The 12,788-nt window shown below is 44.5% G+C and overlaps 1 protein-coding gene across 1 annotated transcript in view; it reads right to left on the bottom strand.

Annotated features, from left to right (window-relative positions):
* LOC139419367 (F-actin-uncapping protein LRRC16A-like) overlaps positions 1-12,788 on the bottom strand; it is a 208,182-nt gene that overhangs the window by 60,069 nt on the left and 135,325 nt on the right. Inside the window, exons 16-18 of the mRNA XM_071169311.1 lie at positions 5,593-5,697; positions 2,848-2,917; positions 92-173 (exon numbers count right to left, since the gene is read on the bottom strand). Of these exons, the coding sequence (XP_071025412.1) occupies positions 92-173; positions 2,848-2,917; positions 5,593-5,697 (257 nt within the window). The remainder of the gene's footprint in view (positions 1-91; positions 174-2,847; positions 2,918-5,592; positions 5,698-12,788) is intronic.

Genomic DNA, 12,788 nt, shown 5'->3' with positions numbered 1-12,788 from the left:
CAGCCACCCACACAACCCTATATACCCAGCCACCCACACAACCCTATATACATCCCTGCTTTTTAAACTGCATTTCCTTGTCTTGTCTTACCGTTGTCAGAGATATCCAGACTGGAGATGTTGGGGAGCTCAGCGATGCATCCCTCCAGGATCTGTGACCCCCCAGACCTGAGCTGTCAATAGAGAGACAAGATGAGATATGAGAAACAGAACAGCAGCATCCCTAGGGCTGGGATAACAATAGATGTAGATAGAGAACAGCAGCGTCCCTAGGGCTGGGATAACAATAGATGTAGATAGAGAACAGTAGCTTCCCTAGGGCTGGGATAACAACAGATGTAGATAGAGAACAGCAGCGTCCCTAGGGCTGGGATAACAATAGATGTAGATAGAGAACAGTAGCTTCCCTAGGGCTGGGATAACAATAGATGTAGATAGAGAACAGTAGCTTCCCTAGGGCTGGGATAACAATAGATGTAGATAGAGAACAGTAGCTTCCCTAGGGCTGGGATAACAATAAATGTAGATAGAGAACAGTAGCTTCCCTAGGGCTGGGATAACAATAGATGTAGATAGAGAACAGTAGCTTCCCTAGGGCTGGGATAACAACAGATGTAAATAGAGAACAGTAGCTTCCCTAGGGCTGGGATAACAACAGATGTAGATAGAGAACAGCAGCGCCCCTAGGGCTGGGATAACAACAGATGTAGATAGGGCTGGGATAACAATAGATGTAGATAGAGAACAGCAGGTTCCCTAGCTGGAATTATTGCAAGGGGTTAACAGTAGTTATCAGTAGTTAGTCAGGGTAATACTTACACAGTGACCAAGCTTAGAGCAGCATTAGGGGGAGAGAACAACACACATCAGAGATATACAGGGGCCAGTAGCTAGCTATTAGAGGGAACAACAACACACATTAGAGATATACAGGGACCAGTAGCTAGCTATTAGAGAGAACAACACACATCAGAGATATACAGGGACCAGTAGCTAGCTATTAGAGAGAACAACAACAACACACATCAGAGATATACAGGGGCCAGTAGCTAGCTATTAGAGAGAACAACAACAAGACACATCAGATATATACAGGGACCAGTAGCTAGCTATTAGAGGGAACAACAACACACATCAGAGATATACAGGGACCAGTAGCTAGCTATTAGAGGGAACAACACACATCAGAGACATACAGGTGCCAGTAGCTAGCTATTAGAGAGAACAACACACATCAGAGATATACAGGGACCAGTAGCTAGCTATTAGAGGGAACAATCCTCTGGCTAGATCATCCACATACAATTAGACAAGAGTATTTATCCCAAATGGCACCCTATTTCCTATGTAGTGCACTACTTTTGACCAGGACCTATTGGGTTCTGGTCAAAAGTAGTGCACTTACATAGGGAATAGGGTGCCATTTGGGAATCAGTCAAGAACACATATAGTACTGTAGCACACAGTGAGACTGCTTCAAACCAATGGTTCATTATTACACCCACAAAGACGGAAAGGCAAGAGATAATTTAGTAGCTCAGCAGCGGTTTAAAATGTGAAATTATTTTGCTAACTGTGGTTCCTGCTGCAGTGGTATTCAATGAATCTGTGGAAGACATCTTTAGTAGATTAGGGCATGGGGGAGAGAGAGAGAGAGTGTGTGTGTGTGTGTGTTTCTGTGCATGCATGTGTGTGAGTGCGTGACATAATTAGCCATTTCTATTCAATCTCCTTCCTGTTCCTCTCTTCTCTCTTCTCTCTCTTGCTTCACCAAGTGATCCATTATATAGAGTTATAGTAGACTCATCAGGTATATTTGGAGAGGAGGAAGCTATAACAACAGACAGAGCTATGGGATGTTCACTCCAAAAACCATCAAGGCCAAAGCTAGTGCACATTTTAGAATTCTTAAACTGACGAAGAACATTCAGCTAAACGTCACATATCTGGACCAGAACATTCAGCTAAATGTCACATATCTGGACCAGAACATTCAGCTAAATGTCACATATCTGGACCAGAACATTCAGCTAAATGTCACATATATGGACCAGAACATTCAGCTAAACATCACATATCTGGACCAGAACATTCAGCTAAACATCACATATCTGGACCAGAACATTCAGCTAAATGCCACATATCCGGACCAGAACAAGAGGTGGATTCTTGCTTTAGCAGATCTGCTAATGTTTTTAATGTTACATATTAGGACATGAAGAGGTCATTGACATATAGTACTATAGTGAAGAGGTCATTGACATATAGGACTATAGTGAAGAGGTCATTGACATATAGGACTATAGTGAAGGGGTCATTGACATATAGGACTATAGTGAAGAGGTCATTGATGTATATATAGTACATTGATAAAACAACTAAAACACTTTTCCTCTGTCGTTATCTCACGCTGACTAATAAAGTTGTCTTTCATATCTATTTCCACAACTGAAAAGCTAAATACATTGTGTTTACATGTCTTGCTAAAGGGCCTAAAAACAATCTTATTCGTTATTTGACAAAACAGAGTAATTTTACAGATCTGTGGGAAGGTGGAGGTAATTATCTCTCTCTGTTCTTCCCTCACAGCAGCTGAGGTCTAACAACACTTCCTGTAGCCTCTCTGTGTTCTTACCTCACGGCAGCTGAGGTCTAACGACACTTCCTGTAGCCTCTCTGTGTTCTTACCTCACAGCAGCTGAGGTCTAACAACACTTCCTGTAGCCTCTCTGTGTTCTTACCTCACAGCAGCTGAGGTCTAATGACACTTCCTGTAGCCTCTCTGTGTTCTTACCTCACAGCAGCTGAGATCTAACAACACTTCCTGTAGCCTCTCTGTGTTCTTACCTCACAGCAGCTGAGGTCTAACGACACTTCCTTGATGTTGGGGTTACTAGCCAGACCGAGCAGAAGAGCTCTGCAAGGAAGACAACAATATTGTTTAATACATTTCAGGCAGACTCACTATTGGTTAGGTTTATAATAGAGACTAACAATGAATAATACTATTTTACAGGATGAAGAATCCAGTCTAGTTTATGGGATGAATAATCCAGTAGAGTTTATGGGATGACGAGTCCAGTCTAGTTTATGGGATGAAGAATCCAGTCTAGTTTATGGGATGACGAGTCCAGTCTAGTTTATGGGATGAAGAATCCAGTCTAGTTTATGAGATGAAGAATCCAGTCTAGTTTATGGGATGAAGAATCCAGTCTAGTTTATGGGATGAAGAATCCAGTCTAGTTTATGGGATGCAGAATCCAGTCTAGTTTATGGAATGAAGAATCCAGTCTAGTTTATGGGATGAAGAATCCAGTCTAGTTTATGGGATGAAGAATCCAGTCTAGTTTATGGGATGAAGAATCCAGTCTAGTTTATGGGATGAAGAATCCAGTCTAGTTTATGGGATGAAGAATCCAGTCTAGTTTATGGGATGAAGAATCCAGTCTAGTTTATGGGATGAAGAATCCAGTCTAGTTTATGGAATGAAGAATCCAGTCTAGTTTATGGGATGAAGAATCCAGTCTAGTTTATGGGATGAAGAATATAGTCTAGTTTATGAGATGAAGAATCCAGTCTAGTTTATGGGATGAAGAATCCAGTCTAGTTTATGGGATGAAGAATCCAGTCTAGTTTATGGGATGAAGAATACAGTCTAGTTTATGGGATGAATAATCCAGTCTAGTTTATGGGATGCTGAGAGAGTGAAATATACACTGTGTGTACAAAACATTAGGAACACCTGCTCTTTCCCTGACATAGACTGACCAGGTGAATCCAGGTGAAAGTCACTTGTTAAATCCACTTCAGTCAGAGTGAACGGAGGGGATGAGACAGGTCAGAGAAGGTTTTATAAGAGTTGAGATAATTGAGACATGGATTGTTTGTCACATGGGATGACGCTGGAGAGACGAAGCAGGTACGGGGACTAAAACATTTCATAAATAACGGACATGGAACGAGACAGGAACAGGAACAGCGTCAGCAAACAGGAAACACAAACAAAAGACAATCAAAGCAGAAGTGGGGAACAGAGCTGGGGAACTGATAAATATAGGGGAGGTAATATAACAGGTGACGAGTGAGACCAGGTGAGTCCAATATCGCTGATGGGCGTGACGAGGGAAGGCAGGTGTGCGTAATGGATGATAGGAGTGCGTGATGCAGGGCAGCCAGGCGCCCTCAAGCGCCGGGGGGGGGGGGGGGGGTGACATATTTTATGTATTCAGAGGGTGAATGGACAGGACAAAGGCTTAAAGTGCCTTTGAACAGGGAGTGGTCATAGGTGCCAGACACGTTAAGAACTGCAACGCTGCTGGGTTTTTCACGCTCAACAGTTTCCCGTGTGTATCGAGAATGGTCCACCACCCAAAGGACATCCAGCCAACTGGACACGACTGTGGGAAGCATTAGAGTCAAAATGGGCCAGAATCCCTGTGGAACGCTTTCAACACCTTGTAGTCCGTGCCTGACGAATTGGGCTGTTCTGAGGGCAAAAGGGGGTGCAACTCAATATTAGGAAAGTGTTCTCTATTGTAGCTCTATTTCCTATTAGGAAAAATATATATATTGGAGGGGAGCGTAAGAGAGAGAAGAGACACAGAGAGAGAAAGAAGGAGATGAGAGAGAGGGAAAGTGAGAAGGAGGGACAGAAGAGATTGAGACAGAGGGGGGGGAGAAAGACGGAGACAGAGAAAGACAGAGACAGAGGAGAGAAAGACAGACAGAGGAGAGAAAGACAGATGATAGAAAGACAGAGAGAGGAGCGAAAGACAGAGAGAGAGGTGAGAAAGACAGAGACAGAGGAGAGAAAGACAGAAAGAGGAGAGAAAGACAGAAAGAGGAGAGAAAGACAGAGACAGAGGAGAGAAAGACAGAGAGGAGCGAAAGACAGAGACAGAGGAGAGAAAGACAGAGAGAGGAGCGAAAGACAGAGACAGAGGAGAGAAAGACAGAGAGAGGAGCGAAAGACAGATAGAGGAGAGAAAGACAGAGACAGAGAGAGAGGAGAGAAAGACAGATGAGAGAAAGACAGAGACAGAGGAGAGGAGAGAAAGACAGAGAGAGGAGAGAAAGACAGAGAGGAGAGAAAGACAGAGAGAGGAGAGAAAGACAGAGACAGAGGAGAGAAAGACAGAGAGAGGAGAGAAAGACAGAGAGAGGAGAGAAAGACAGAGAGAGGAGAGAAAGACAGAGAGAGAGGAGAGAAAGACAGAGACAGAGGAGAGGAGAGAAAGACAGAGAGAGGAGAGAAAGACAGCGAGAGGAGAGAAAGACAGAGACAGAGACAGAGGAGAGAAAGACAGAGAGATGAGAGAAAGACAGAGAGAGGAGAGAAAGACAGAGAGAGGAGAGAAAGACAGAGACAGAGGAGAGAGACAGAGACAGAGGAGAGAAAAACAGAGAGATGAGAGAAAGACAGAGTCAGAGACAGAGACAGAGGAGAGAAAGACAGAGAGATGAGAGGAAGACAGAGAGGAGAGAAAGACAGAGAGAGGAGAGAAAGACAGAGAGAGGAGAGAAATACAGAGAGATGAGACAAAGACAGACAGAGACAGACAGAGACAGAGGGAGCATGGTTAGTCTGCTCACTTCAAGGCCTCTGGAGGGAGTTTGGTTCCTGAAAGGTTGATGCAGCTGAGGGCCACGGCGCTGCTGAAGAAGTGCTTGAAGGATGGAGGCACATCTTTGCCTTTCCTGGAGACAAACAGAAGAGAGGATAGTAAGCCCAGGCAAGAGACGATACCTGAGAGGCCATAGTATAGTAGCCTTGTGAACCACAGTTGAACGCTGCTCTCCCGTTTCCTTTCACTTGCAGTGAAACAGAATGTGACCAATCAGGATGTGTTGAACGAGGCCAATAGTGTAGTATACAGGGAATACTGTCACAGCTAGGAGATATTAGGCGAGAAACCCAGTAGCCCTGATATGGTTACAGTCTTCATTATTATGGTGTATAGAAACCCAGTAGCCCTGATATGGCTACATTATTATGGTGTATATAAACCCAGTAGCCCTGATATGGAAACAGTCTTCATTATTATGGTGTATAGAAACCCAGTAGCCCTGATATGGAAACAGTCTTCATTATTATGGTGTATAGAAACCCAGTAGCCCTGATATGGATACATTATTATGGTGTATAGAAACCCAGTAGCCCTGATATGGCTACATTATTATGGTGTATATAAACCCAGTAGCCCTGATATGATTACAGTCTTCATTATTATGGTGTATAGAAACCCAGTAGCCCTGATATGGAAACAGTCTTCATTATTATGGTGTATATAAACCCAGTAGCCCTGATATGGCTACATTATTATGGTGTATATAAACCCAGTAGCCCTGATATGGCTACATTATTATGGTGTATATAAACCCAGTAGCCCTGATATGATTACAGTCTTCATTATTATGGTGTATAGAAACCCAGTAGCCCTGATATGGCTACAGTCTTCATTATTATGGTGTATATAAACCCAGTAGCCCTGATATGGTTACAGTCTTCATTATTATGGTGTATAGAAAGCCAGTAGCCCTGATATGGATACATTATTATGGTGTATAGAAACCCAGTAGCCCTGATATGGTTACAGTCTTCATTATTATGGTGTATATAAACCCAGTAGCCCTGATATGGTTACAGTCTTCATTATTATGGTGTATATAAACCCAGTAGCCCTGATATGGAAACCGTCTTCATTATTATGGTGTATAGAAACCCAGTAGCCCTGATATGGCTACAGTCTTCATTATTATGGTGTATAGAAACCCAGTAGCCCTGATATGGTTACAGTCTTCATTATTATGGTGTATATAAACCCAGTAGCCCTGATATGGTTACAGTCTTCATTATTATGGTGTATAGAAACCCAGTAGCCCTGATATGGCTACAGTCTTCATTATTATGGTGTATAGAAACCCAGTAGCCCTGATATGGTTACAGTCTTCATTATTATGGTGTATAGAAACCCAGTAGCCCTGATATGGTTACAGTCTTCATTATTATGGTGTATAGAAAGCCAGTAGAATCCTTTTTATAAAACACAGCAGCTTGTCCTCCACTCCCACACCCTCCCTTATAGGCTATCTCTGTCCCCAGAGAGACTGTGATAGGCTAGCTCTGTCCCCGGAGAGACTGTGATAGGCTATCTCTGTCCCCGGAGAGACTGTGATAGGCTAGCTCTGTCCACAGAGAGACTGTGATAGGCTAGCTCTGTCCACAGAGAGACTGTGATAGGCTAGCTCTGTCCCCAGAGAGACTGTGATAGGCTAGCTCTGTCCCCAGAGAGACTGTGATAGGCTAGCTCTGTCCCCAGAGAGACTGTGATAGGCTAGCTCTGTCCCCAGAGAGACTGTGATAGGCTAGCTCTGTCCCCAGAGAGACTGTGATAGGCTAGCTCTGTCCCCAGAGAGACACTGTGATGGGGTAATGATGTGAGGAGAGACACTGTGATGGGGTAATGATGTGAGGAGAGACACTGTGATGGGGTAATGATGTGAAGAGAGACACTGTGATGGGGTAATGATGTGAGGAGAGACACTGTGATGGGGTAATGATGTGAGGAGAGACACTGTGATGGGGTAATGATGTGAGGAGAGACACTGTGATGGGGTAATGATGTGAGGAGAGACACTGTGATGGGGTAATGATGTGAAGAGAGACACTGTGATGGGGTAATGGTGTGAAGAGAGACACTGTGATGGGGTAATGATGTGAGAGGCACTGATGGGGTAATGATGTGAGAGGCTGTGATGGGGTAATGATGTGAGAGGCTGTGATGGGGTAATGATGTGAGAGACTGTGATGGGGTAATGATGTGAGGAGAGACACTGATGGGGTAATGATGTGAAGAGAGACACTGTGATGGGGTAATGATGTGAGAGACTGTGATGGGGTAATGATGTGAGGAGAGACTGATGGGTAATACAGATTTAAACAAACAAACATCTCTATCCTTGAACCATTACCCACTACTACTGTAGGTAATCTGACTGATCTGCAAAGAGGGTACTCTGTCTACAAATCAATCTCCAGTTGTTTGACAAATAAGAGTTAGAACACTGAGAATAGAACACTGAGAACATAACACTGAGAACATAACACTGAGAATAGAACACTGAGAACAGAACACTGAGAATAGAACACTGAGAATAGAACACTGAGAATAGAACACTGAGAATAGAACACTGAGAACAGAACACTGAGAACAGAACACTGAGAATAGAACACTGAGAATAGAACACTGAGAATAGAACACTGAGAATTGAACACTGAGAATAGAACACTGAGAATAGAACACTGAATAATGGTTCTAACATGCACTACACATCATTAGTGATGTCCGATATCTTCTGTTCAGTTCAGTGAGGACAGGATGTGGTTTCACAGTAATCATATGGTCTGTTCAGTTCAGTGAGGACAGGATGTAGTTTCACAGTAATCCTTTTCTGGTTACCATACCTCTATTTCCCCCATTTTAATGGCATCGGACCGAGGCTCTGCATCTGTCCTCGTGCTCCTAGACCTTAGTGCTGCTTTTGATACCATCGATCACCACATTCTTTTGGAGAGATTGGAAACCCAAATTGGTCTACATGGACAAGTTCTGGCCTGGTTTAGATCTTATCTGTCGGAAAGATATCAGTTTGTCTCTGTGAATGGTTTGTCCTCTGACAAATCAACTGTAAATTTCGGTGTTCCTCAAGGTTCCGTTTTAGGACCACTATTGTTTTCACTATATATTTTACCTCTTGGGGATGTTATTCGAAAACATAATGTTAACTTTCACTGCTATGCGGATGACACACAGCTGTACATTTCAATGAAACATGGTGAAGCCCCAAAATTGCCCTTGCTAGAAGAATGTGTTTCAGACATAAGGAAGTGGATGGCTGCAAACTTTCTACTTTTAAACTCGGACAAAACAGAGATGCTTGTTCTAGGTCCCAAGAAACAAAGAGATCTTCTGTTGAATCTGACAATTAATCTTAATGGTTATACAGTCGTCTCAAATAAAACTGTGAAGGACCTCGGCGTTAATCTGGACCCTGATCTCTCTTTTGAAGAACATATCAAGACCATTTCAAGGACAGCTTTTTTCCATCTACGTAACATTGCAAAAATCAGAAACTTTCTGTCCAAAAATGATGCAGAAAAATTAATCCATGCTTTTGTCACTTCTAGGTTAGACTACTGCAATGCTCTACTTTCCGGCTACCCGGATAAAGCACTAAATAAACTTCAGTTAGTGCTAAATACGGCTGCTAGAATCCTGACTAGAACCAAAAAAGTTGATCATATTACTCCAGTGCTAGCCTCTCTACACTGGCTTCCTGTCAAAGCAAGGGCTGATTTCAAGGTTTTACTGCTAACCTACAAAGCATTACATGGGCTTGCTCCTACCCATCTCTCTGATTTGGTCCTGCCGTACATACCTACACGTACGCTACGGTCACAAGACGCAGGCCTCCTAATTGTCCCCAGAATTTCTAAGCAAACAGCTGGAGGCAGGGCTTTCTCCTATAGAGCTCCATTTTTATGGAACTGTCTGCCTACCCATGTCAGAGACGCAAACTCGGTCTCAACCTTTAAGTCTCTACTGAAGACTCATCTCTTCAGTGGGTCATATGATTGAGTGTAGTCTGGCCCAGGAGTGGGAAGGTGAACGGAAAGGCTCTGGAGCAACGAACCGCCTTTGCTGTCTCTGCCTGGCCGGTTCCCCTCTTTCCACTGGGATTCTCTGCCTCTAACCCTATTACAGGGGCTGAGTCACTGGCTTACTGGGGCTCTCTCATGCTGTCCCTGGAGGGGGTGCGTCACCTGAGTGGGTTGATTCACTGATGTGGTCATCCTGTCTGGGTTGGTGCCCCCCCCCCCCCCCCCCCCTTGGGTTGTGCCGTGGCGGAGGTCTTTGTGGGCTATACTCAGCCTTGTCTCAGGATGGTAAGTTGGTGGTTGAAGATATCCCTCTAGTGGTGTGGGGACTGTGCTTTGGCAAAGTGGGTGGGGTTATATCCTTCCTGTTTGGCCCTGTCCGGGGGTGTCCTCGGATGGGGCCACAGTGTCTCCTGACCCCTCCTGTCTCAGCCTCCAGTATTTATGCTGCAGTAGTTTATGTGTCGGGGGCTAGGGTCAGTTTGTTATATCTGGAGTACTTCTCCTGTTCTATTCGGTGTCCTGTGTGAATTTAAGTGTGTGTTCTCTAATTCTCTCTTTCTCTCTCTCGGAGGACCTGAGCCCTAGGACCATGCCCCAGGACTACCTGACATGATGACTCCTTGCTGTCACCAGTCCACCTGGCCGTGCTGCTGCTCCAGTTTCTTTCAACTGTTCTGCCTTATTATTATTCGACCATGCTGGTCATTTATGAACATTTGAACATCTTGGCCATGTTCTGTTATAATCTCCACCCGGCACAGCCAGAAGAGGACTGGCCATCCCACATATGCTCTCTCTAATTCTCTCTTTCTTTCTCTCTCTCGGAGGACCTGAGCCCTAGGACCATGCCCCAGGAATACCTGACATGATGACTCCTTGCTGTCCCCAGTCCACCTGACTGTGCTGCTGCTCCAGTTTCAACTGTTCTGCCTTATTATTATTCGACCATGCTGGTCATTTATGCACATTTGAACATCTTGACCATGTTCTGTTATAATCTCCACCCGGCACAGCCAGAAGAGGACTGGCCACCCCACATAGCCTGGTTCCTCTCTAGGTTTCTTCCTAGGTTTTGGCCTTTCTAGGGAGTTTTTCCTAGCCACCGTGCTTCTACACCTGCATTGCTTGCTGTTTGGGGTTTTAGGCTGGGTTTCTGTACAGCACTTTGAGATATCAGCTGATGTACGAAGGGCTATATAAATAAATTTGATTTGATTTGAATCTAGAGAGAAGCCTTCCAACCCATTGAATCTGACACTGATATCAATACACTAACATCAACAAGGGCAGTCCAGGCTGACATTACATTCAGCAGAGCAGAGTCAGAGTTTTACTGTGCTGCCTGACCTCAGTGACCTCCTAAAGAGTGATGCATCTGGGGTCAAATGTCAGCTGACGGATGGCCATCATCATGTAGCCCAAGGAATTGACTCTTCTCCTCCTGTAATTTGGAGATCGAAAATTGCTCACAGGACTATTCTAACCAAAGTTGACTGTTTCCTTAACTTTGGAAGTATATATATATATATATATATATTCAGGTTAATTCAAGGAACTGACTGGCTAAGCAACCATGCAAAATGTTCAATCTCTTCCCCTGTCTGTGAGAGCAGAGCGGTGGGCCTTTCAGTTTAGGGGGCTGTGAAGTGGATAGACATCTCAGTGTTGAGTTCCAAGGGTGTGAAAAGAGCTCTGTCCCAGGATCAGCTTGTGAATGTATGAGAGACAGAGAGAGGTGAAAACTGCAGCGGAGGCAGAAACAGGATTGGCAGATTGTTGATGTGTGTGTGTGTGTGAGACAGAGAGAGAGGTGAAAACTGCAGGGGAGGCAGAAACAGGATTGGCAGATTGTTGATGTGTGTGAGACAGAGAGAGAGAGAGACAGAGAGACAGAGAGAGAGGTGAAAACTGTAGGGGAGGGAGAAACAGGATTGGCAGATTGTTGATGTGTGTGAGACAGCGAGAGAGGTGAAAACTGCAGGGGAGGCAGAAACAGGATTGGCAGATTGTTGATGTGTGTGAGACAGAGAGAGAGAGAGAGATAGAGAGACAGACAGAGACAGAGAGAGAGGTGAAAACTGTAGGGGAGGGAGAAACAGGATTGGCAGATTGTTGATGTGTGTGAGACAGAGAGAGAGGTGAAAACTGCAGGGGAGGCAGAAACAGGATTGGCAGATTGTTGATGTGTGTGAGACAGAGAGAGAGAGAGAGAGAGAGAGAGACAGACAGAGACAGAGAGAGAGGTGAAAACTGTAGGGGAGGGAGAAACAGGATTGGCAGATTGTTGGTGTGTGTGAGAGAGAGTGTGTACACACCTTGTTTATTTGTACACACCCTAGGGCTGGGTGAGTGACAGAGGAGGGAGAATGATGAAGGGAGGAGGAAATAATATATTTATAGATTTTTAAACTCTTATTTTACCAGTTAATTTGACTGAGAACACATTTACAGCAACGACCTGGGGAATAGTTACAGAGGAGAGGAGATGAATGAGCCAATTGTAAACTGGGGATGAGCCAATTGTAAAAAGGTGTCCATGATGGTATGAAGGCCAGATTGGGAATTTAGCCAGGACACCGGGGTTAACACCCCTACTCTTACAATAAGTGCCATGGGATGTTTATTGACCTCAGAGAGTCAGGACACCTGTTTAACGTCCCATCCGAAAGACAGCACCCTACACAGGGCAGTGTCCCCAATCACTGCCCTGGGGTGATGGGATATATATTAATTTTTTTAGACCAGAGGAAAGAGTGCCTCCTACTGACCCTCCAACACCACTTCCAGCAGCATCTGGTCTCCCATCCAGGGACTGACCAGGACCAACCCTGCTTAGCTTCAGAAGCAAGCCAGCAGTGGTATGCTGCTGGCATGGGATAGAGGGAGGAGAGGGATGGATAGCTGTTTTGCTAAGGCATTAAAAACTGTTACCCCATAACGCCTGCATTCAGATCGTTCTCTTCCTGCTACACAAATCAGGAAGTTGAACCAATCCTTATTGGATGACGTAAGGTTCCTTGATAACAGTCATCGCTGTTAGGGACACCTCTGATTGGCTGATCAGGGTTGTACCCACTCCTGGTTACCTGTAAACCCTGCCTTTGGCTCACATGATGAGGGCAAAGTG

The sequence above is a fragment of the Oncorhynchus clarkii genome, chromosome 2 (genome assembly GCF_045791955.1).
Source record: "Oncorhynchus clarkii lewisi isolate Uvic-CL-2024 chromosome 2, UVic_Ocla_1.0, whole genome shotgun sequence".
In the NCBI taxonomy this organism is placed as follows: Eukaryota; Metazoa; Chordata; class Actinopteri; order Salmoniformes; family Salmonidae; genus Oncorhynchus; species Oncorhynchus clarkii.
This window is presented reverse-complemented; position numbering and strand designations above follow the sequence as displayed.